This window comes from Bombina bombina, chromosome 1 (genome assembly GCF_027579735.1).
Source record: "Bombina bombina isolate aBomBom1 chromosome 1, aBomBom1.pri, whole genome shotgun sequence".
In the NCBI taxonomy this organism is placed as follows: Eukaryota; Metazoa; Chordata; class Amphibia; order Anura; family Bombinatoridae; genus Bombina; species Bombina bombina.
Genome location: NC_069499.1, coordinates 748735974 through 748757598, shown reverse-complemented (window position 1 = coordinate 748757598; position 21625 = coordinate 748735974). Strand labels below are relative to the sequence as shown.

Here is a 21625-nt window from a genome sequence, read left to right as displayed (position 1 = left end):
GTGAAACGTTACCGTAATAAAAATGAAATTATTCAGTAAACAGACGGTTTTAACCCCTTAAGGACCAGCGACGTACCCTGTATGTCGCTGGCCTTTTTTTGGGACTTGATTGTTTTATAGCACGGGTCTTGCCACCAGGGTTGAGATTGCTCTATTCCACAAAGCCTGCTGGAGGGAGTGCATTAATAGCGTGTTCTTGCTAGACTTGTGCCATTATGTCCTGAAAAAGCCCTTAACGACCAGTGACATACAGGGTACATTGTGGTCATTAAGGGGTTAATATTATAAAAGCATATTTATGTGCTTATTAAGGTAAAAGCTTCTAAAATATGTTGAGCAGTTGGTATGAATTTACCATCAATTTAAATGCACATGAAACCCAATTTTTCAGATAGAGCATACAATTTTAAATAACTTTCCAATTTATTTATATTATCTAATGTTTTGTATCCTTTGCTAAAAATTATACATAGGTAGGCTCAGAAGCTGGTGATTGTGGATGCACATATATGCCCTCTTTCCATTGGTTTTCAACTTGCTTTTAGTAGTGCATTACTACTCTATCAACAAACCCGCGCTGACTCACTGCTGCAACTACAACCGATGTAACAAGCTACCCCAACCTTATGTCTCTGCACCCTAAAACTGTAGACTGCAAGCTCTCCGGAGCAGGGCCCTCTTCCTCCTGTACTAGGTTTAATTTTGTTGTGTTTTGTATTTTATCAAAAATCTTTGTCATTGTATACCCCTATCACTGTACCCAGCGCTACGGAATTTGGTGGCACTATACAAATGATAACAAAAGATACCAAGAGAATGAAACAAATTATATAACAGAAGTAAATTGGAAAGCGGTTTAAAATTGCATGCTCTATCTGAATTATGAAAGAAATTTGGGTTTCATGTCCTTTTAACCCCTCCATGTCCAGGTGCAAGCACTTAGATCAGAACAAAGTTCCGATGCAAACACTTGCTGGTAAAAATTAATCAAATGATTGTTGATGCAATCACGCCCCCAGTCCAATTTTTCATTGCACAAAAATAGGGGGCCACAGGACGCCATATAAGGCGTTCCTTGCCGCCCTGACGTTAAAGCCCAGCGCTGTTAGGACTGCATGGAATGTCCTAATGGTGTCTAGGGATTAATTCAACCACAGTAGTGCAAAATTTACTTATGAAAAAGCGCATTTACATTTCTTTTAACTTGAGCACATACAACTGCTAAGAGTAAAATGGGAAATAAATATAAAAAAAATCCTGTTATTTACTAGTCAGCATTGAGATCTACTAACACATTTTTGGGCACACCTGGCTTAACAGGATTGTAGGAAACAAATAATGATCTTAAAGGGGCATTAAATCAGATCCAGAATGTTAGTGATATTTTAGATGGAGTTTAATTCATCAGTTGTACAGAAGATGCGCTACAACATGCTTTTTAATATAGATTAAAAGAAATTTAAATACTGCGTGCTCCGCTGCCCCCTTCAAAAGCCCATTTTTCTGTGAACCAACGGTTTGAATTGTCTTCCAATCAGCACTCTCTGATTATTGCACTTTTGTTGTAGCTAGAGCGCTTATTGGAGAACAATTTAAACAGTTAGCTCACAGAAATATTTACTTTTTAAGTTGGTGGTGAATTCCATGTATATTTTTAAAAAGTAACTTATAGCACATCTTCGTTACAAACTGATGAATGATCAACAACAGTCTGGATCTTACTGTAAAAAAAAAAATGGGAGTTTACCATCACTTTAAATAATAGTTTCTAAAGCAGCAGTTGTATATTATACATATACAGACAGGTCATTTTAAAAAATAGGCTCAGCTTTGCTTCTTTTTATCTATAATATATCTCAGAGTACCTAGACTGTTATTAATTAATTCAAAGCTGCACATATTTAAAATCGCTTTTCTGTTGGCAATATATAGAAAGAGATCAAGGTTAAACAGATTTGTGCTGGGGCGCTTACATTTCTTTAAAAGGAATAGTAAACATTTTTTTTGCAGTTTTCAAATAGATAATCGGCAGAAGCTAAATATTATTAGAATAATTAACACCATGTTTTGATGCAAAAGTTTTTTCAATGGTCAAACTCTTACACCCCCCCCTTTCCTTATCTGGAGGCTTGCCTCTGCCATTCCATTAACAAAACTGGTTTCCCGATTTGCAGTTTGTTTTCTTATTTCTGTCAAAGCATCTTTAGGCTTGTGACGTATGTCATGTGCTTTTTCAGGCTTCAGGATTGGAGAATTCAGTTACAGGAAAAAGGAGCAAAATAAAGTGAAAAGTTTTGTTTTACCGTGAGCAATTAAATTGACACTGAATCCAAACTTTTTCTTTTGTGATTTAGATAGAGCATGCAACTTTTGTAATTTACTCCTATTAGCAAATTTTCTTCATTATCTTGGTATCTTTATTTGAAAAGCAAGAATGTAAGTTTAGATGCCGGCCCATTTTTGGTGGACAACCTGGGTTGTTCTTGCTGATTGGTGGATTATTTAACCGACCATTAAACAAGTGCTGTCCATTGTGCAGAACCAAAAAAAACAGCTTAGATTCCTTCTTTTTCAAATAAAGATAGCAAAAGAACAAATACAAATTAATAGTACATTAGAAAGTTGCTTAAAATTGTATGCTCTATCTAAATCACAAAAGAAAAAAATTTGGGTTCAGTGTCCCTTTAAGCCTTTTATATTACAATGTGTTTACTGTCCCTTTAAGATAAGAAGAAAAAGGTGAGTCTCCACACAAGCAACATGTTATATCATAAAAAGCTTCTTTCCCATTAAAATCTCAGAACAGATTATTCAGGTTATGCAATTACAGCAATAATTGCTCAGGAATAGTTTAATATAACTGGTACTGTGACAAAAACTTTAAATAGTGGTTAAAGGGCCAAAATAACGGAAAAAAAATTACAAACTAAATTGTCAGAGCACATACTTTTAATAGTAAAGACAACCAAACAATGTGTTAAACCCTCTCAAAAGGATCATCCAATCAGCAGGGGCAGTCACACAGCTGGGCTCTGTGAATACAGCTTCCGATTGGATTAGCAGCAGTTTCCACTCCAAACTAGTAGTGCTCTGCAGCTCCCGAGAGATGCTTAAACCCCTTTGCAGGGGCATTGCTAGTGTTAAAATTAAATGCTCTAACAAATTAGAGCATACATTTTTTTCATTATTATAGCTAAGTCCAGTATTCCTGACAGTGTAAAATTATATATAGCGCAATGTCTTCTAATCAGACATTCAAAAACTACTAACTAAAAGAAAAAAAGTCAAACATTAAAAAGGGGCAGTCTACACCAGAATATTTGTTTTAAAAGATAGATAATCCCTTTATTACCCATTCCCTAGTTTTGCATAACCAACACAATTCTATTAATACACGTTTTACCTCTGTGATTATCTTGTATCTAAGCCTCTGCAAACTGCCCCTTATTTCAGTTGTTCTGACAGACTTGCATTTTAGCCAATCAGTGCAGGCCCCTAGAAACTCCACGTGCGTGAGCACAGTGTTATCTATATGAAACACATGAACCAACACCCCCTAGTGGTGAAAAACTGCCAAAATGCCCTGAGCTAAGAGGCAGCCTTCAAGGGCTTATAAATTAGCATATGAACCTCCTAGATATAGCTTTCAACTAAGAATACCAAGAGAACAAAGCCAAATTAGTGATAGAAGTAAATGGAAAAGTGTTTAAAATTGCATGCCCTATCTGAATAATGAAAGTTTGTTTTTGGACTAGACTGTCCCTTTAACTAAGTAACTAAATATAAACAAGATATACAGCAGCTATTAAAAAGGGACATATATTTGCTGAGTACAACTACAATATACTGGCTACTACTCACTATGTTATATAAAACTTTTAAACTGTGCAAAAAGCTGCAAAAATGTAACACTTCTGCTCTCTATTATGTGAGATAATGTGAAAGCAGATCTGTGGAAGTGCACTGTGCCTATCACAGGATACAATACACGAGCTACAAGATGGTGGCACCCAGTATATAATGCAGAGCTTTACCAACTGAATTCTGTAATAATGCAAAATAAGAGAAAAGCTTTATAGAGAGCTGCAGGTACAGGAGGAAATGCAGAAGTATGGTGAATCGTAACCATGCTACCATGGTTGTACACAGCAGTTTCATGTCCCTCTAAGTTCTAACTTGCACACACAAAAAAAAAAAAAAAGAAAAAACACTTGCAAGCGTTCAGTGATCCAAACATTAAAATCAAAGCAGTAGATGTGGATCTCACAGTGAGGTCACAGTGCTTGCAAACAAATAGCCAACTTCTTATATACACACTTGGCTGGCAAGGTTGCAGCACTGGAATAATGAGCCTTCCCGTATTTGTTTTTATTAGTAGGCGTATTCAACTTACAGCTAGGGGTGAAAAGAAAAAAAAAAAAAAAACACAACACACATTCAAGTTACTTTAAATTTACACACATAAAAAAAAAAAATATTCCTACACTATGAAGTAGTTAGAGGGACACTGAACCCAAATTTTCTCTTTCGTGATTCAGATAGAGCATGCAATTTTAAGCAACTTTCTAATTTACTCCTATGATCAAATTTTCTTCGTTATCTTGCTATCTTTATTTGAAAAAGAAGGCACCTAAGATTGTTTTGGTTCAGACCTCTGGACAGCACTTTTTTTATTGGTGGATGAAAAAAAATGGTCTGGCATCTAAACCTACATTCTTGCATTTCCAATAAAGATACCAAGAGAATGAAGAAAATTTGCTAATAGGAGTAAATTAGAAAGTTGCTTAAAATGTTATGCTTTAATCGGAATCACAAAAAAAAAAATTGGGTTCAGTGTCCCTTTAAATAAAACTGCACTGTTATTGAATCAAAAAAAAAAAAAAAAAAAAAAAATATTCATAAAGATCAGCTTGATCCCAGTAGGGGGGCTTTAGAATGCCACAATGATTTAAAGAAACAGGTTGCCCAAAATATTACAAAAACAACCAGGAGCATTTTAAAAAGTAGGTTAAATATTTGTTACATTTAGCCTAAAAGAAAATTAAATGCATAGAATTAAATGTGGGCGATTTATTAAATTGATGGAAACTTCTAAAGTTACCAATATTAAAAAGCAGTGGAAAGTTCATGCACCCATATCAAAACATAATAAATTAGATGCTAAAGTTCATCAGCCTTTAACTAGTCATTATGTATACAACGGATATAGCTCCAACAAAAATAAATATCTGATTTTAGGATAAAACACATTGAATCTTTAAAAAAAAAAAGTATAATTAAAATACATGCAGACAGTTTGTAGAGTTTATCTAGATATGCTGCAACATTTACATGCACAGTGTAAAGCCCTAACTGGCAACAGTGAGAACTAAGAAGCATTTTTGCTAACACATCTGATGTGCATTTTTTATTTTGGCTGGAATGTCCCATTTAATGGCCTATTTTTTTTAGTGGAGTAACTTTCTCTATGCTTTGTATTTTTTTTTCACTTTGGATACAGCTTAACTTGATTTCACCTTTTAGGATACTAGAGCAATAGTCACCCAGCTTAGAATAAAAATGAAAATAAGGAATAAAAGCATCTGAGATATCACCTCAGACAAAAAAAGTAGAAAGTAGAGAGCCACACCAACAGATTCACAATATGACTTCTATCAATAGAATGTCTTTATATCTGAACAAATAAAAAAGGGGGTAATTACTGCATTCCTGTGCAACATTGAAATTTGACAGTTGAATTTTCTTTTTTTTAAACAGCGAGAGAGAAAAATAATAATTTAATACATACACTTAATATTTCCAATTGCTCCCTACTATGAAAGCAGATTTGTCTCGACACAGACAAAAGAAAATTAAATTACACTCTTAGCAGTGATTGTAGGAATCTAGAATAAATAAATAACACTAAGCATCCATCGATAGGCCACAAAAATAAAAAAAAATTACAATGAAATAAGCAGACTACTATACACAAAAAATATGCTGTACAAATATTTCACACATTTTCCTTTTGCCCACAAGATGCATGGAATAGTCTTTCAGAACAAAGGCAGATTTGTGGACAGGTGAAGCCAAGCAAATCAGCAATACATGTCCTTAGATTTTTGAGGCTGAAGCAGATGGGGAAAACAAAAGCAATGGAAGTCACTTTGGTGAAAGATCACTGAGTGAGATGAAGGAAGAGCAAGAGTTGGAGCAGGTTCCCGGTGAGTCAGTCATTGTGCTTCTTTTAGCAATAGAATCCAACGATGAGCTGATACTGTTGCTGCTATCAAGATCTGAAGAAAAGCTGTAGAAAATGAAAAGGAACACAAAGTCAAAATTAAACTCTCATGTTTCAGACAGAACACAATTTTAACTACTTTCCAGTTCACTTCCATTATCAAACTATCCGCATTTTCTGAGGCACCAGCTCCTACTGAGCATGTGCAACAATTCACAGTATATGTATTTTGTGATTGGCTGATGGCTGTCACATGATACTGGTAGGAGAAGGTAAATGGAACCAACTTTAAAATTAGATTTTTTTTCTGGCAAAATTCAGACTAAGTGCATCTGCATTATTATCTTACTATCAATTTGTTGTTTATTCCATTCTGTGTTTAACCCCTATGGGGAGCGGTTTTGGAGTTTAGGTGCTGCTAACATTCAATCCTCAACTTATAATTCAGAAAGAGCATGCAGTTTTAACACACTTTCCCAGTTTACTTCCATTATCAATTTTTGCAGTGTCTTTATAGGCACACTTTCTGGGAAACAAGCTCTAACTGGGCACGTGCAATCTGTATACTAGTCCGATTTCCTGATGTCTTTCACGATACAAGGGGCCGGAAAATGGGAGAGGAAAAAAATAAAAATAAATAAATCTACTGCTTATTAGAAATTCAGAGTAGGTGTTTAACCCCTTAGTGACCAGAGCACTTTTCCATTTTCTGTCCGTTTGGGACCAAGGCTATTTTTACATTTCTGCAGTGTTTGTGTTTAGCTGAAATTTTCTTCTTACTCATTTACTGTACCCACACATATTATATACCGTTTTTCTCGCCATTAAATGGACTTTCTAAAGATACCATTATTTTCATCATATCTTATAATTTACTATAAAAAAAAAATGATAAAATATGAGGAAAAATTGAAAAAAAAAACCACACTTTTTCTAACTTTGACCCCCAAAATCTGTTACATATCTAAAACCACCAATAAACACCCATGCTAAATAGTTTCTAAATTTTGTCCTGAGTTTAGAAATACCCAATGTTTACATGTTCTTTGCAAGTTATAGGGCCATAAATACAAGTAGCACTTTGCAATTTCCAAACCATTTTTTTCCAAAATTAGCGCTAGTTACATTGGAACACTGATATCTTTCAGGAATCCCTGAATATTCCTTGACATGTATATATTTTTTTTTTAGTAGACATCCCAAAGTATTGATCTAGGCCAATTTTGGTATATTTCATACCACCATTTCACCGCCAAATGCGATCAAATACAAAAAATTGTTCACTTTTTCACAAATTTTTTCACAAACTTTAGGTTTCTCACTGAAATCATTTACAAACAGCTTGTGCAATTATGGCATAAATGGTTGTAAATTCTTCTCTGGGATCCCCTTTGTTCAGAAATAGCACACATATATGGCTTTGGCGTTGCTTTTTGGTAATTAGAAGGCCGCTAAATGCCACTGCGCACCACAAGTGTATCATGCCCAGCAGTTAAGGGGTTAATCAGGGAGCTTGTAGGGTTAATTTTAGCTTTAGTGTAGTGTAGTAGACAACCCCAAGTATTGATCTAGGCACATTTTGGTATATTTCATGCCACCATTTCACCGCCAAATGCGATCAAATTAAAAAAAACGTAAAATTTTTCACAATTTTAGGTTTCTCACTGAAATCATTTACAAACAGCTTGTGCAATTATGGCACAAATGGTTGTAAATGCTTGTCTGGGATCCCCTTTGTTCAGAAATAGGAGACATATATGACTTTGGCGTTGCTTTCCGGTAATTAGAAGGCCACTAAATCCTGTTGCGCCTCACACGTGTATTATGGCTAGCAGTGAAAGGGTTAATTAGGGAGTTTGTAGTGAGCTTGCAGGGTTAATTTTAGCTTTAGTGTAGAGATCAGCCTCCCATCTGACACATCCCACCCCCTGATCCCTCCCAAACAGCTCCCTTCCCTCCCCCACCCCACAATTGTCCCCGCCATCTTAAGTACTGGCAGAAAGTCTGCCAGTACTAAAATAAAAGGGTTTTAAAAAAAAAAATGAAATTTTTGTTTAGCATATTTACATATGCTACTGTGTAGGATCCCCCCCTTAGCCCCCAACCTCCCTGATCCCCCCCAAAACCGCTCTCTAACCCTCCCCTCTGCCTTATTGGGGGGCCATCTTGGGTACTGGCAGCTGTCTGCCAGTACCCAGTTTACAATAAAAAGTGCTTTTTTTGTCTTTGGTTTTTTTTTTCTGTAGTGTAGCTTCCCCCCCCCCCCCCCCCCCCCCCCCCCAGACAAACCCCCACCACCTTGCTGATTATTTAAATTTTCGATATTTTTTATCTTTTTATCTTCAAATTTTCTGCAGTGTAGCGGTTCCCACCCGCTCCCTCCCCGTGCACGCGCCGCCCCCACCCTCCCGCCCCCCTTCACATCCACATGGCCATCGATGGCCGCCACCCGGTCCGGCTCCCACCCACCAACGCAGGTAGCCACCGATCTCCGGTGCAGAGAGGGCCACAGAGTGGCTCTCTCTGCACCGGATTACTTAAAAAGGTTATTGCAGGATGCCTCCATATCGAGGCATCGCTGCAATAACCGGAAAGCAGCTGGAAGCGAGCAGGATCGCTTCCAGCTGCTTTCCACACTGAGGACGAGCAGGGTACGTTCTCAGGCATTAACTGCCTTTTTTCTGAGGACGTACCCTGCACGTCCTCAGTCGTTAAGGGGTTAATCATTTTCTTTATTATGCACTTGTTAATTATGCAATTTTACTGCATTGAGCGGTTCTTTAAGCAACTGCATTTCCCCAACAGTAGTAGAAAAACTGCATATACCATACATACATATTCACACTAAAACAATATCACTCTGCATGTTATCAAGGTTATGGAGTTAGACAAAAAGGGGACATTTTTAACAAATTGCATAAAATGACAAAGATCGCTTTAAGGTTGTGGAAAAACAGTGGTTATTTTTTACTAAGATCATATGAATTCTTATTTTGAACAGTTGCAGGGGAAAAAAAAAAACCTAAGACCAACATATACAAGGTTAAAAAGGGCAAATGACCATATCTTAGCCCCATTAATTTTCTACCATGAATTTGAAGGGGGAAACATAATAAAAAAATAAAAAAGCACAGCTGTGACTACCAGGTGTTATTTCAGAAAGGAACATTTTGAACATGAATACCAGCAAAATTCCTCGATTTTTCTCTTCTGAAGACCAGGGTTTATGGAGACATTCTTTTCTTACCAAGAACTATAATCTGCCAGCTCTGCAACATCGGAAGATAGCATGTTTGTGGTTCCTTGGAAGAGCCTCTTTGGATGGTTTTCTATTTCCATTTCAACTGAAACAGGAAAAATAATATATTACTGTGTGTGTGTGTGTGTGTGTGTGTGTGTGTGTGTGTGTGTGTGTGTGTGTGTGTGTGTGTGTGTGACCAAAAAAAAAAAAAAAAGGCACTCCGAACAGCTTGTATTTTAAATGCAAGCAATAAACTAACTCTAGGTTAAAGGGACATGAAACCCATATTTTGTCTCTCATTATTTAGAAAGAGCATGCAATTTTAAACAACTTGTAATTTACTTCTATTATCTAATTTGCTTTATTTTCTTGATATCCTTTACTGAAAAGCATATCTAGATAGGCTTAGTAGCTGCTGATTGGTAGCTGCACATAGATGCCTCATGTAATTGGCTCACCGTGTGCCTTGCTATTTCTTTAACAAAGGATATCTAAAGAATGAAGCAAATTAGGTAATAGAAATAAATTGGAATGTTTTAAACCGTATCCTATATCTGAATCATGAAATAAAGGTTTGGGTTTAATGTCCCTTTAAGTGTTTAAGGGACAGTAAACCTATTGGAACAACATTTTGTCTGCAGTCATACAATAAGTGAAAATATTTAATATTTTTAATGCATTCATTTCTTGTTTGCTGGAAAATAAATATTTTTATTTTGTATTTATAATAGCCACACTCCACTTAATTGGAGGAGTCATTCTGGACTTGCTTCTGGATCAGACATAACTAGCCACATTTATTATATTAGCAAAAAATGCTCTTTTGCAGTTATCTAATCACCTGAAGCCAGTTAGGAACTGATATATGGCAATGTTAGGCTTGTGAAACTGATCATAGAACTGGATAACACACAGTTTTCAGAGAAATTACAGGAAAACAGGCAAAAATAATTAAACATATACTGCAAAGTTGTTGTGCTATCTTTAACAATTACAAGGCATTTGCTGTCCCTTTAACAATAAAAAGTTTTTTTCTTTTTGTTTTTAAACTGTAGGAGTAATATACTACCGCTCAGTCTGTACTATAAGACTGGCAGCCCTGAAAACTCCTCAAGATTTTTCTTTAGCATGATTTTGGCTGATTGATGTTCCACGTAAAAAGGAACCCAAAGATATATAAATCATGCACAAGTTCATTAGAATATCAAAATCAAATGTTAAAAAGAACCCATGTAAATCTGCACACTAAGTTAACAAAGACTTTAACATACTACTGTACCTTTCCTTTTAATGGGGCCCAACACACTTGGCCTTATGCAGTTGATAGGACTCTGACTCCTCCTGCTAACGTAAAGGATAAATATTAAGAGTAAAAAGTTACATTTACAAATGCATATAAACCAGAATAAAAACAGCTGATCATTACCAGCAGGGGATTATCTAACTTAGTTCCTGTAGTGTAGTGACAGCAATCCTTAAAGGGACATTAAACCCACATTTTTTCTTTCATGATTTAGAAAGAGAATGCAATTTTAAACATCTTTCTAATTTACTTCTATTATCTAATTTGTTTTATTCTCTTGACATTCTTTGCTGAAAAGCATATCTAGATATACTCAGTAGCTGCGGATTGGTTGCTGCACATAGAAGCCTTGTGTGATTGGCTCACCCATGTGCACTGCTTTTTCTCCAAGTAAGGATATCTAAAAAATGAAGCAAAATAAATAATAGAAGTAAATTGTAATGTTGTTTACATTTGTATTCTCTATCTGTATCATGAAAAAATTTTTTGGGTTTAGTGGCCCTTTAAGAATGTGGAATCTTAATGATCATTATGCAATAGATCTTATTTCTCACAAAAAGATATTTAGCAATATTAACCCCTTTATGCCTGGGACAAATGTTTAACCTCAGAACTAAGTTCCAAAAGGGAAAAAAAAAAAAAAAAAAAAAAAAAAAAAGTAAGACGTTCCATGCCATCCCAACAGCGTTAAAAGTCCAAGCGCTGTTAGGATGGTGTGGAATGTTCCAATACGGTTAAAGGGACACTAAATCAAGATTTTTTTTCTTTCATGATTCAGGTAGAGAATACAATTTTAAACAAACATTCCAATTTACTTCTGTTATCTGATTTGCTTCATTTTATTGATATCCTTTGAAGAAATAGCAATGCACATGAGTGAGCCAATAACATGAGGCATCTATGTGCAGCCACAAATCAGCAGCTACTGAGCCTATCTAGATATGCTTTTCAGCAAAGGATAGCAAGACAATGAAGCAAATTAGATATAAGAAGTAAACTAGCATGGCATACTCTTTCAAACCCATGAAAGAAAAAAATTGTGTTTCATGTCCCTTTAAAAGTTTTCACTAAAATACTGCAGTTTACAGTATTTTACATATAACATACAATTTTACAGACAAATGTCAAATGGACACTTACGTAGTGAAACGCCTGGTAGGACTCGGAATAGGACTCGGAGGCAAGCCATTACTGCTCACAAACATTTGTAAAGAGGGAGAAAAACATTGCTGTAAAAAAACAAAAAAAAGTCATTAAGCGGAATCACTGCACCATTTCTACACAAATTTACAATTTGCACTCAAAAAGAAGTAAAGGGACGCATCAAAATAAGAATTTTTTTTGCATTCTTTCAATAAAATATACTATATTTTAGTTATTTTAAAATCACATCTCAAAGTGTTTTGCATCCCTTTAAGCATGCAGAATTTATGTGATCCCATCCATGCACAAAGAAAATGTGAAATACCATAATACACTTGCAGATCTGGCCCTAAACAGACTTTAGAGGACAGGATTTAAAGTTAAAGGGACATGACACACACATTTTTTCTTTCATGATTTAGAAAGAGAATGCAATTTTAAACATCTTTCTAATTTACTTATATTATCTAATTTGTTTTATTCTCTTGATATGCTTTGCTGAAAAGCATATCTAGATATGCTCAGCAGCTGCTGATTGGTTGCTGCACATAGAAGCCTCGTGTGATTGGCTCACCATGTGCATTGCTTTTTCTTCAACTAAGGATATCTAAAAAAATGAAGCAAAATAAATAATAGAAGTAAATTGTAATGCTGTTTAAATTTCTATTCTCTATCTGAATCATGAAAGAAAGATTTTGGGTTTAGTGGCCCTTTAAGAGTTGTAAAACTGCAGCTATAATTGTTAAAGTTGAGTGAATTTAACTGTAATGGTACTACTGTATTTTGTCCTTTGCTCCCTAGCCAGTTGTAGAACATTTACAAAGCCCTCTTTTGCACAGACAGACATCACTGGCTGTAACAGTACTAGCTGCAAACAGGGAAAACATTTTCTGCCTTACATTAGTAGAAACAAAGTTTAGTGACAAAAAAAACACAAAACAAAAAAAAAAAAACACAACACAGCAATCTGACTCCTTGTTCCCGATGGATCTTCTCTGTAGTAGATTATTCCTGCATATAATTACCTCAGCAACCAACTAGTGTCTACCGTGAATGGCAGCTAAAAAAACGTACTCAACACTGCAGCTAAAACTTTGCTAAGGAAAAATATGGAAGGGTCACAAAAGCACATAACTGGAAATGAAAACAACGATAGATAAATCCCAAAACTACTATTTGTCATTCTTTTGTTCAAATACTGTACTTTATTTTCTGACTAGTATGTCCTTTTAAAAATGACCATAATGATCGAAAAATGACATGCTCTAAATCCGATAGAGCCTCATGTAATTTTACAACGATCAACCCTGCTCTGTGTGTTTAACCCCTGCAAAAGGAGGTAAACACAGTAGAAATGCTGCTCAGGATCCATTGTTCACTGCTGGTCCAAATCAGTAGCGCTAGTCATATGACTCAGATGTGCTCATTGGATCAGCACTACTGTGTATTTAACCAGAGCGAGGTTGATGGATGTAAAAATGACTTGCTCTATCGGATAAGAGCACATAATCTTTCTACTGTTCTAGCCCTTTAAGAATGTAGGAGTAATATACTACCACTCAGCATGTACTTCAAAAAGCTGGTGGCCCTGAGAACTCCTTAGGTTGTAATCTTGCATGTAGTGGAAATGCAGCGCACCATGAGAAAAGGGTCACTGAGAATCCATCATGCTTACAATCAGCATCATATTTAGCATGTAAAGCCTATCAGCCTAGCTGCTTTGTAGATCACCTTCATGAGAGCTGATTTTCAACAGTGAAACTCCTGGCAGTGCCCTCTCCCACCTTGCATATTGGAGCCATGTTTTTAGTGCTGCGGTCTCTTGACACTCTACAAATAACTAATAATAATAACATTTTAGCCACATGGCTGAAATTCATTATCATTCAGTCCTGTTTTGTATAAAATGATGTAAATATATAATAATTGTACTTTAAAACCCTCTATGTTATAGGAAATGTTGAACCATGACAATTTAGTCAAACTGGTTTTAGTTAACATATGGCCTTCCAAAATTACACACGTGGCGATAGGTTGTGTAAGTAACTTTGCACATAAGCAGTACTACAATTTGCATGCTAAATAAAAATTAGACAAGTTTCATCCCCTCTTACCTTTCCTATCCCCCGAGTTGGCGAAGGAGCTGGTGACACTGGAACAAAGTCAATTCGCTTTGGAGATGAAGATTTGTCTGATTTGTCAAAGTCATTATCACTCTGTGGATATAAGAGGTTAGAAAGATTTACTTGACTTAAAACCAAGTTCACAAAAGAAATTCTACATATAAAATTTGCATTTAAGTACAGAAGAAAAAAAAAAAAAAAAAAAGTGTATGTGCGCTTGCCGTTTTAGCACCTACACAACCAAATTTAAAGGAGATTTGTTGTAGAAACTAAAGTCCATTTAGGTATGCCCCTGAGAATCTTTGAGGGAAATGGGGAATAAATGGATTTCTAGGAGGAGAAAAAAAAAAAAAAAAAAAAAAAACCCACCACACACCACTTTATAGGTGGGCCCCAAACTTTAAGACTACACTTTGCAAAAGGGATCCTCTTGTTCCTCAATGTCTGGAATTATAGCACAGTTATTTTTAATTTAAAAAAGTTCCAATCTATAGTAATACTAAAACCCTTAAATTTGTTCAGCATTTATTTTTAGTAAAATTGTGTTCTTAACCTTTGATTAACCCCCTACAAAAGGAGTTAAACAGTTAGCGTAGTGGACTAGAGACATTCACTCCATCTTTAGCAGTACATAGCTCACTCGCCATGTCCTTGACCGAAACATCAAAGCATTGCAGCTACTGAGCACAACTATTTATTTAAACAAATTCAACACGTTGTCAGCGCCGCTCTGTGGCAAACATTTAATAAAATTTTGTACCAAATAAGAGCCGTTGGTGAATACAATAGTCCTGTAAATGTTGCATTACATGTAAGAAACATAGTGTGTGAGTAATTAAGTCCTTTCTACAAAATAGGTCTCTAACATTAATAACCTCTCTTATTGCATATTAGATAATACATTTATTTTACACTGGTGACTAAAAGGATCTGGATAAAACATTTAAAAAGGTTATTTTAATAGGCTGGTTTAAGCATTGTCTCCCCGATGACTAAATTAGGCTTTAAAAAGTAGCACACTACATTTCAGGGAGTTCCTCTCTAAAAGAAAACTGGTTTGCATGCACTATTAATACCCAAGTAAGCATAAAAACCATAAGACAATTTTAGATAATCTATTAAAAAGGCAAAAAAAGTTATGTAATATGCACAAGAAAATTTAAATTGGACTTTTGAACAGTCTTAAAATTGTATGGTTGTAATGCAAAATATTTACAGGATTATTGTCATAAATTGAAAAACTACAATGAGCTAGAAAACGCACAGCTCTTAAAAAAGGTTCCAAACAAAATTAAATGTGCATTTCTAACTACATAATATTAGTTGTCTCCAAATAAGAGATTTATGAAGCAACATAAAAAAAAATAAAAAAAATGGAGAATTAAAAAGGAGGTAAATAGATTTTGATTCACTGGACAAGTTAGCATAACCTTAATGTTTAGGCTCAAATTATTTAAGCAGAAAACTGATGATTTCTACCTGAGCAGACTCAAAGTTTTAAAGTAAATATTTAAAATGGGTTAGAGTCTTACCAAGCTAAAGCTTTCTTCCCATGACAGGCTCATCTGCATTGCAGTTTGCACCTCACTGTTTAAACAAAAACACACTGAGCAACCAGCATCAGAATTCACTGCTAAGAGTATCTTTGTTAAATACTTACACAATACAAGTATTTAAACAAACAAATTACATTGGATAAAATAAAATTTAAAATCACTGGCAACTTTGAACCATATAGAATTCACTATTAAATCCAACACTTTAAACACTTACCGTTCACGTGCAGTTTCTCTGTTTATCAGGTCTACACCTTCTTCCTGAATAATAAAATAGATTAATAGATCTTCTAAAAGAATGAAAAATACTTGGCAATTTCCAGTATTAAAACAGTGTTTTGTTCATTTGAGATATCTGAAAACAGTTTAAGTAATTTAAAGGGGTTTTTTTTGTTTTTTGTTTTTTATTAAAATCAGATGGCTGCAATTCCCCTGGAAACCAACAAGCTTTTAAAGAGACATTGTCATTAACTGTAAGGTTTGGCCAATATATAAAGCAATTTTTTTTATTTATTTTTTTAAACCTTTCAATTATTTGAGGCTCATTTCATAAACAGGAAAAAAAAATGTAACCCCTTGGCAGCCTTGTAATAAAAAATGATTTCTTTTAGGCTTCCTTTTTAAAACTTCCAAATAACATGAGGTAAGATGTAAATTTGCTGATTCGTGATGAAATGGTACTTGGATCTACAACACGTGATTTTGGCTGCTCTAGAGTGTTTTAGAGAATACAATATGCATATACAGCCAAAAGATATCATGGATTACTACAGATCAGGGCTTCTATGAAAAAAAAAAAACGAAAAAAAAAACAAATAAAAAATTACACTTCTTATTAGTTAGAGCATGCCATTTTTTGACTAACTATGCTACTGTGTGTTTAAATCACTGATCCAATTAGCAAAGCTAGTCGCACATCTGAGTCGTTGCAGGGATTAAAGTGAATGTAAAGTTTGCGGAATGAGTGCCCGGTTTTTAATAATCTTATTAAAAACAGGGGCACTTGCATTCAAACTTTACATTTCACTGGTTTTGTTAAAATACTTTTAAAAGGTGAAAGGAGGGTGGCGCTATAGGACTGAGAAGTTAGAGCTAAAATTTTATATAACATTTAATTTAACACTACATATTGACAGAATCCTCCTACTTTTAGCCCTATAACTTCTCAGTCCTATAGAGCCATCCTCCTTTCACATTTTAAAATTACTTACAATATCTTTTGAGGAGTATAGTGTCTCCCTTTGGGTGCAGCAGCTGATCACTAGTTTGAAGACTATTTTCCCTGTTATTTATACATTTGTTAAAATACTTAACTTTTCTTTGTGAAAGCTGCTCCAGCGCTTCCCCCGCCCGTCGCAAACCTCTTCCTACGTCAGCATTGCAATGACGATTCCAGCACCCTCCAATCACTGCCTAAAGCAACGCAGTGATAGGAGAAGGCCGGGATCGTCATTGCTGACGTAGGAAGAGGCTTGCGACGGGCGGGTTAGGAAGTGCTGGAGTGGCTTTCACAAAGAAAAGGCAAGTATTTTAACAATGAAAGTGCCCCTGTTTTTAATAGGATTATTTAAAACCGGTCACTGGTTCATTACAATTTTAGATTCACTTTAAACACATAGTGAGGGGTCGACTGTTTATTTTATTTTTTTACATGATTAACAAATTAGAACATGTCAATTTTTTCTGACTATGATAACCCTTTAAAAAGCAGACAATATCAACTGAACATCTCTATATAAGAAACGAAAATATTTTACCACAAAATTTCTTTAGCATACAATAGTAAGTGCTCAGTTATCCTTCAGATACTGTCAGCTACATTTTAAGAGATAGATCATAGCACTCCCCCAAGTGCTTAAACATTTGGGCATAATGTTCCTTTAAAGGGCCAGTAAACTTAGGAAATAATGCATAGTGCAGAATTATATAACATTAGCTTAGCTCCAGATTTAAAAAGTGAATAGTTAAAAAGATATCATGCAACAAAACAGAACACCGCTCTTGGCTCTACTGAGCAGGTCTGTTTTCTTCTGCTAAGCGCATCTGGGCACGCTGTCTAATCACATCCGGTGCGGTTGCGCTATGAATAGACAGCGTGCCCATGATTCGCTTAGCAGAAGAAAACAGACCTGCTCAGTAGAGCCAAGAGCGGTGTTCTGTTTTCTTTGTGTGATATCTTTTTAACTATTCACTTTTTAAATCTGGAGCTAAGCTAATATTATATAATTCTGCACTAGGTGCAGAATTATTTCCTAGGTTTACCGGCCCTTTAACATGACCACATTATAAAGAAAACAAATTACTATATTAGAAAAATAAAAAGTAAGAAGTTTGGAGAAAATGTGAACACGACGAGAATTGGGCTTTCATCCCCACCAATTTTGCAAATTTTGGAATATGTAATAAATATATATATTAGCGACTGTACTAAAATCAGAATATATTCTACATTTTAAGCCCTTGCAATATAAAAAAAAAAAAAAGGATGCAAGGCAGTAACCCTTTGAGAAGTAAATCGTTCTTACCCTTTTGAGTTGATAAAGCCTGCTACTGGGAATACGAATTGGAGAGGATGATGGTATCTGTATGTAGAAAATACTATATTTAAACAGTACAAAGAGTACGGCTAACTTTGCGATGTAAAGGGACATCAAATCCCAATTACTTTTTTTCCATTATTCAGATACAGTATAAAATGTGAAAGTTTCTAATTTACTACTATTGTTATGTAACACACTGCTGCCAACTAGAGCTCAAACGCATTCTTGGATCTCTGCTACCACATAGCTCTCCAGACACCTGCATGCCACCTACCTAGGTATTGTCTTCAACAACAAAAAACTAGATTTGATCATAGAAGTAAATTAAAATCTTTTTGTCTAATTTGATTCTCTAGCTTAATCATGAAGGAAGGCTGTTTCAGATTTCATGACCCCTTAAAGATTTGAACCAAGAGACGGACAAAAAAAAAAAAAAATGCAATGAGGAATAGCGTTAAGAATGACAACAGCTCTTACATCTAAAATTAGCAGGAATGTACAGGTATTTCTGTATTAAAGATACAACTAACTTTATAAAACAATAGATCTGGGATAATGTGACAATCCATTTTTCTCGACTTTCCTTACCAAACTGTGTCGGTTGACAACAGTAGTGCTGTTTCTACGTGCTCGTAGTGTGTAAGGTTGAAACACTTGAGCGTGGTCACTGGAGAAAAAAAAAATAAGTGTCAGAATATAAACATATACATACACCTCTAAGGGAAAAAATGGGTTAACATTTGATTTCTGTTGTAAATACGTCATGTTACAAAACTGATAAGACGTACAGATATGAGAGTCGGCATAAAAATAAAGTCTTCAAATAACCTTATACAAAATACCCAAGTGCCTGTTCCTCTCATACACTTTATGAATTCAACATAAACTTAAAAAACACTCAATACCCTCTCTGCTGGGGGTTCACAACAGGATCTACTCTTGACAATGTCTCCTATTTTCCTACTCTCAAACTGAATGAAACAAAAGGTTTCCTGTCTATCCCCCACCCCACCCCATTACTTTGAAAAGAGAGGTACTAACTGCGTTTCCAAGTACTCTCTGTCTCCTCACCTGAATTTGTAGGAGAGAGGAAGCAATATCATTGTCCTTATCGTAGATATAGACAAACAATAGTCCATTCCAAAGGACAATTATATCTATTATATCTGCGATAAGGACAATAATACTACATATACCTTTGAGTCAAAAAGGACTTTTTAAACATCTAGGCACTATAAACTGCAAATTTCCTGATGCACAAGGAAATTAAAATATAAGGTGGATACTGATTAAATAGAGATGTTTATACAGAGGACCGGTCATATATAAGATCAAGTTTTATATACAGTTGTAGGTTTTAAATAGATTACTGCGTGTCACAGACCTTTTTACTATCATTTTAGAGTCTTGCATAGTAATAAATATATACTGTCTGATTTTGTTTTCTATTTGATTATTACTAGAATTATTCAGGCGAATTTAAATAGAGACACTAGTCTGATTAAATATCTAATAACCCATTCATCTGTCTAGTGCACATAAATCCTTTGTATCTATCCTATCTGGGGGGTTTTGGGAGCAGATTAGTATATGTGCAGGGGTCTACTTGCGCACCATTTTACACTCACCTTATATGTTGGTGAAACTTTGCTTGCACATTTTTTACTCCTGTGATACTTGTGTTAGTTTTGTTACAAAACCACATTATTTAAAATCACAGGGAAATTATACATATTCTAAACTCTTTACTTAGTTGCCCTCACCTCAGCACACGAATAGACCATTTTTGTAACAATCTAACCAAGGCCCACCATAACTTGCACACACACAAAAGAAAGTTGTCTAACCAAACTAATGACTTCTTCGCTAGAATAACCATATCAGTTTTTTGCTCCAAGCTAACGCAAATCAGCACTTCCAGGGCACTCACCATAATTTACTAATGAGCGCAATGCTCTGATCATCCGGTCTGGTTCTTATCCCACTTCACACACTCCAGCCATCGATTACAGAGAAGTAACTAGTGGATCACTACAGTACTTTAACCAACCAGCAGCCATATTAATAACACAGACATACCTGTTTATAACAGGGGCCTGATAGCTTTCCCCACGCACATCAAGCTATATGATAGTAAGATTCGGTTTAGTCTCCGAAAGCTGACCTTCATTTAATATCAGTGACACTAGTCACACACCCCTAACGCACTCACCTCAACCTGTTGACATTTACTGCGCATTTGATTCTCCCCCGGTGCCCCCCATTATTGCCCCATTCTCTCACCTCAGTACGTTGATAAGGGGGGCGCTGTTGGACCTCCTCAAGTTGCCATCACTCGGCGGGATCTCCATGTCCAATTCCATTTTCTCCTGGGCCATCTTGTGTGCGCGCTACTCCGAGTCCTTCTCCCAGTCACTGGCTCATAGTGAAGCCTTCTCTTGGTCTGGTCTTTTACCAGGTCTCGCACGCTAGGCCGCACTGCGGACCAAAAACAAATGGACCCCCATAGCAGAGTAGGGATGACGAAAATAACCGGACTCAAACAGGAGATCCGCTTCCTTATCCAACTGTGTGGCAAAGGAGGCTTCAGATCCGTTCAGGCCCAAAACAGCATCTAAACTTGCAGCTTACTCGTCGACGCATGCGCACTACATTGTAAAGCAATAGGCGCTGGGCCTGACTACTCTTATGAGGCCTTAGCCAGCCCTGACACTCCCTCTCCCACCCTACAGGGGGCACATAAACTGCGTCTGCAAAGCGCTCAAAACAATGATGGGTGTGCATGCAAACAAACTTTATTTCCTTACATACTATTTAAATAATGATTATATGTGTGACCGAGTGCGTAACATTTTAAGTTTTTCCTACCGACAACGTTTATTTAATAATAAGTACATTTATTTTGAGAGTTATAAAGCAAAATCACGCATGGATTATATCTGAAATATATCTCATATTTCAGAATAAAATACATTTTATTATACGTTCGTACTAGTATTTTTCTGTTTTTGTGCTCATCCTTCCTAGCTTTCACGACAGCAAGCCACATCGATATGAGGGTAACAAACTAATCTCCGTGCCTTCTTTATATTAACCTTTGACAATAAATCGATGCACAGCATTTTTTTTTCACTATTTAAAATTCATTTTAGTATCAGTATTGTATGATATATATATGCGCCTGCTATGTAACATCACACAAGTAGGTTGTCTCCAAACGCATTAATTGTTGCAAGAAACAATATGGGCTTGCAATGTTGCACCCCCTCCCCTATATTTTATAGAATTGCTATGGCGGGCGGGGGGACTAGTGTTTCGGCCACACAGACATCCACACCCAGGGCCGCCATCAGGGGGTGACTCCTGTCAGGGGCCCAATGGGCCAGGGGGGCCCCAAGAGGCAAGAACTAAAAAAAAAAATAATAACAGAATTTATGCTTACCTGATAAATTACTTTCTCCAACGGTGTGTCCGGTCCACGGCGTCATCCATTACT

General features: G+C 35.9%; 1 protein-coding gene and 2 non-coding genes across 6 annotated transcripts; all 3 read right to left on the bottom strand.

Moving 5' to 3' along the window:
• Positions 1-5649: 5649 nt before the first annotated feature.
• On the bottom strand, positions 5650-20778 carry LOC128645939 (PABIR family member 2). 4 transcript variants are annotated; one of them, XM_053699278.1, is made up of 10 exons: positions 20413-20777; positions 18718-18796; positions 18115-18171; positions 15807-15850; positions 15566-15620; positions 14025-14126; positions 11908-11996; positions 10744-10808; positions 9471-9567; positions 5650-6289 (listed from the first exon to the last, which is right to left on the bottom strand). In XM_053699278.1, the coding sequence occupies exons 1-10, from the start codon at positions 20505-20507 to the stop codon at positions 6145-6147; spliced, it is 828 nt and encodes a 275-aa protein (XP_053555253.1). In that variant the 5' UTR covers positions 20508-20777; the 3' UTR covers positions 5650-6144. The 4 variants fall into 4 exon arrangements, with proteins under 4 accessions (XP_053555253.1, XP_053555254.1, XP_053555255.1 ...); XM_053699279.1 differs by having other exon boundaries at positions 10744-10805; XM_053699280.1 differs by lacking the exon at positions 18115-18171 and having other exon boundaries at positions 20413-20778.
• Positions 10512-10653, bottom strand: LOC128646147 (small nucleolar RNA U109). Its single transcript, XR_008400213.1, has one exon. It is a non-coding gene; the product is annotated as a small nucleolar RNA U109 (small nucleolar RNA).
• LOC128646148 (small nucleolar RNA U109) lies at positions 13445-13583 on the bottom strand. The gene has a single exon (XR_008400214.1). It is a non-coding gene; the product is annotated as a small nucleolar RNA U109 (small nucleolar RNA).
• Positions 20779-21625: the final 847 nt, after the last annotated feature.

Coding starts and splice junctions, on each gene's coding strand:
- LOC128645939 (XM_053699278.1), bottom strand. CDS start 20,507: ATGGCCCAGGAGAAAATGGAATTGGACATGGAGATCCCGCCGAGTGAT. Junction 14,127..15,565: donor GGGAAGAAAGCTTTAGCTTG/GTAAGACTCTAA, acceptor TTATATCCACAG/AGTGATAATGACTTTGACAA. Junction 9,568..10,743: donor GGGCCCCATTAAAAGGAAAG/GTACAGTAGTAT, acceptor TTCCTGTTTCAG/TTGAAATGGAAATAGAAAAC.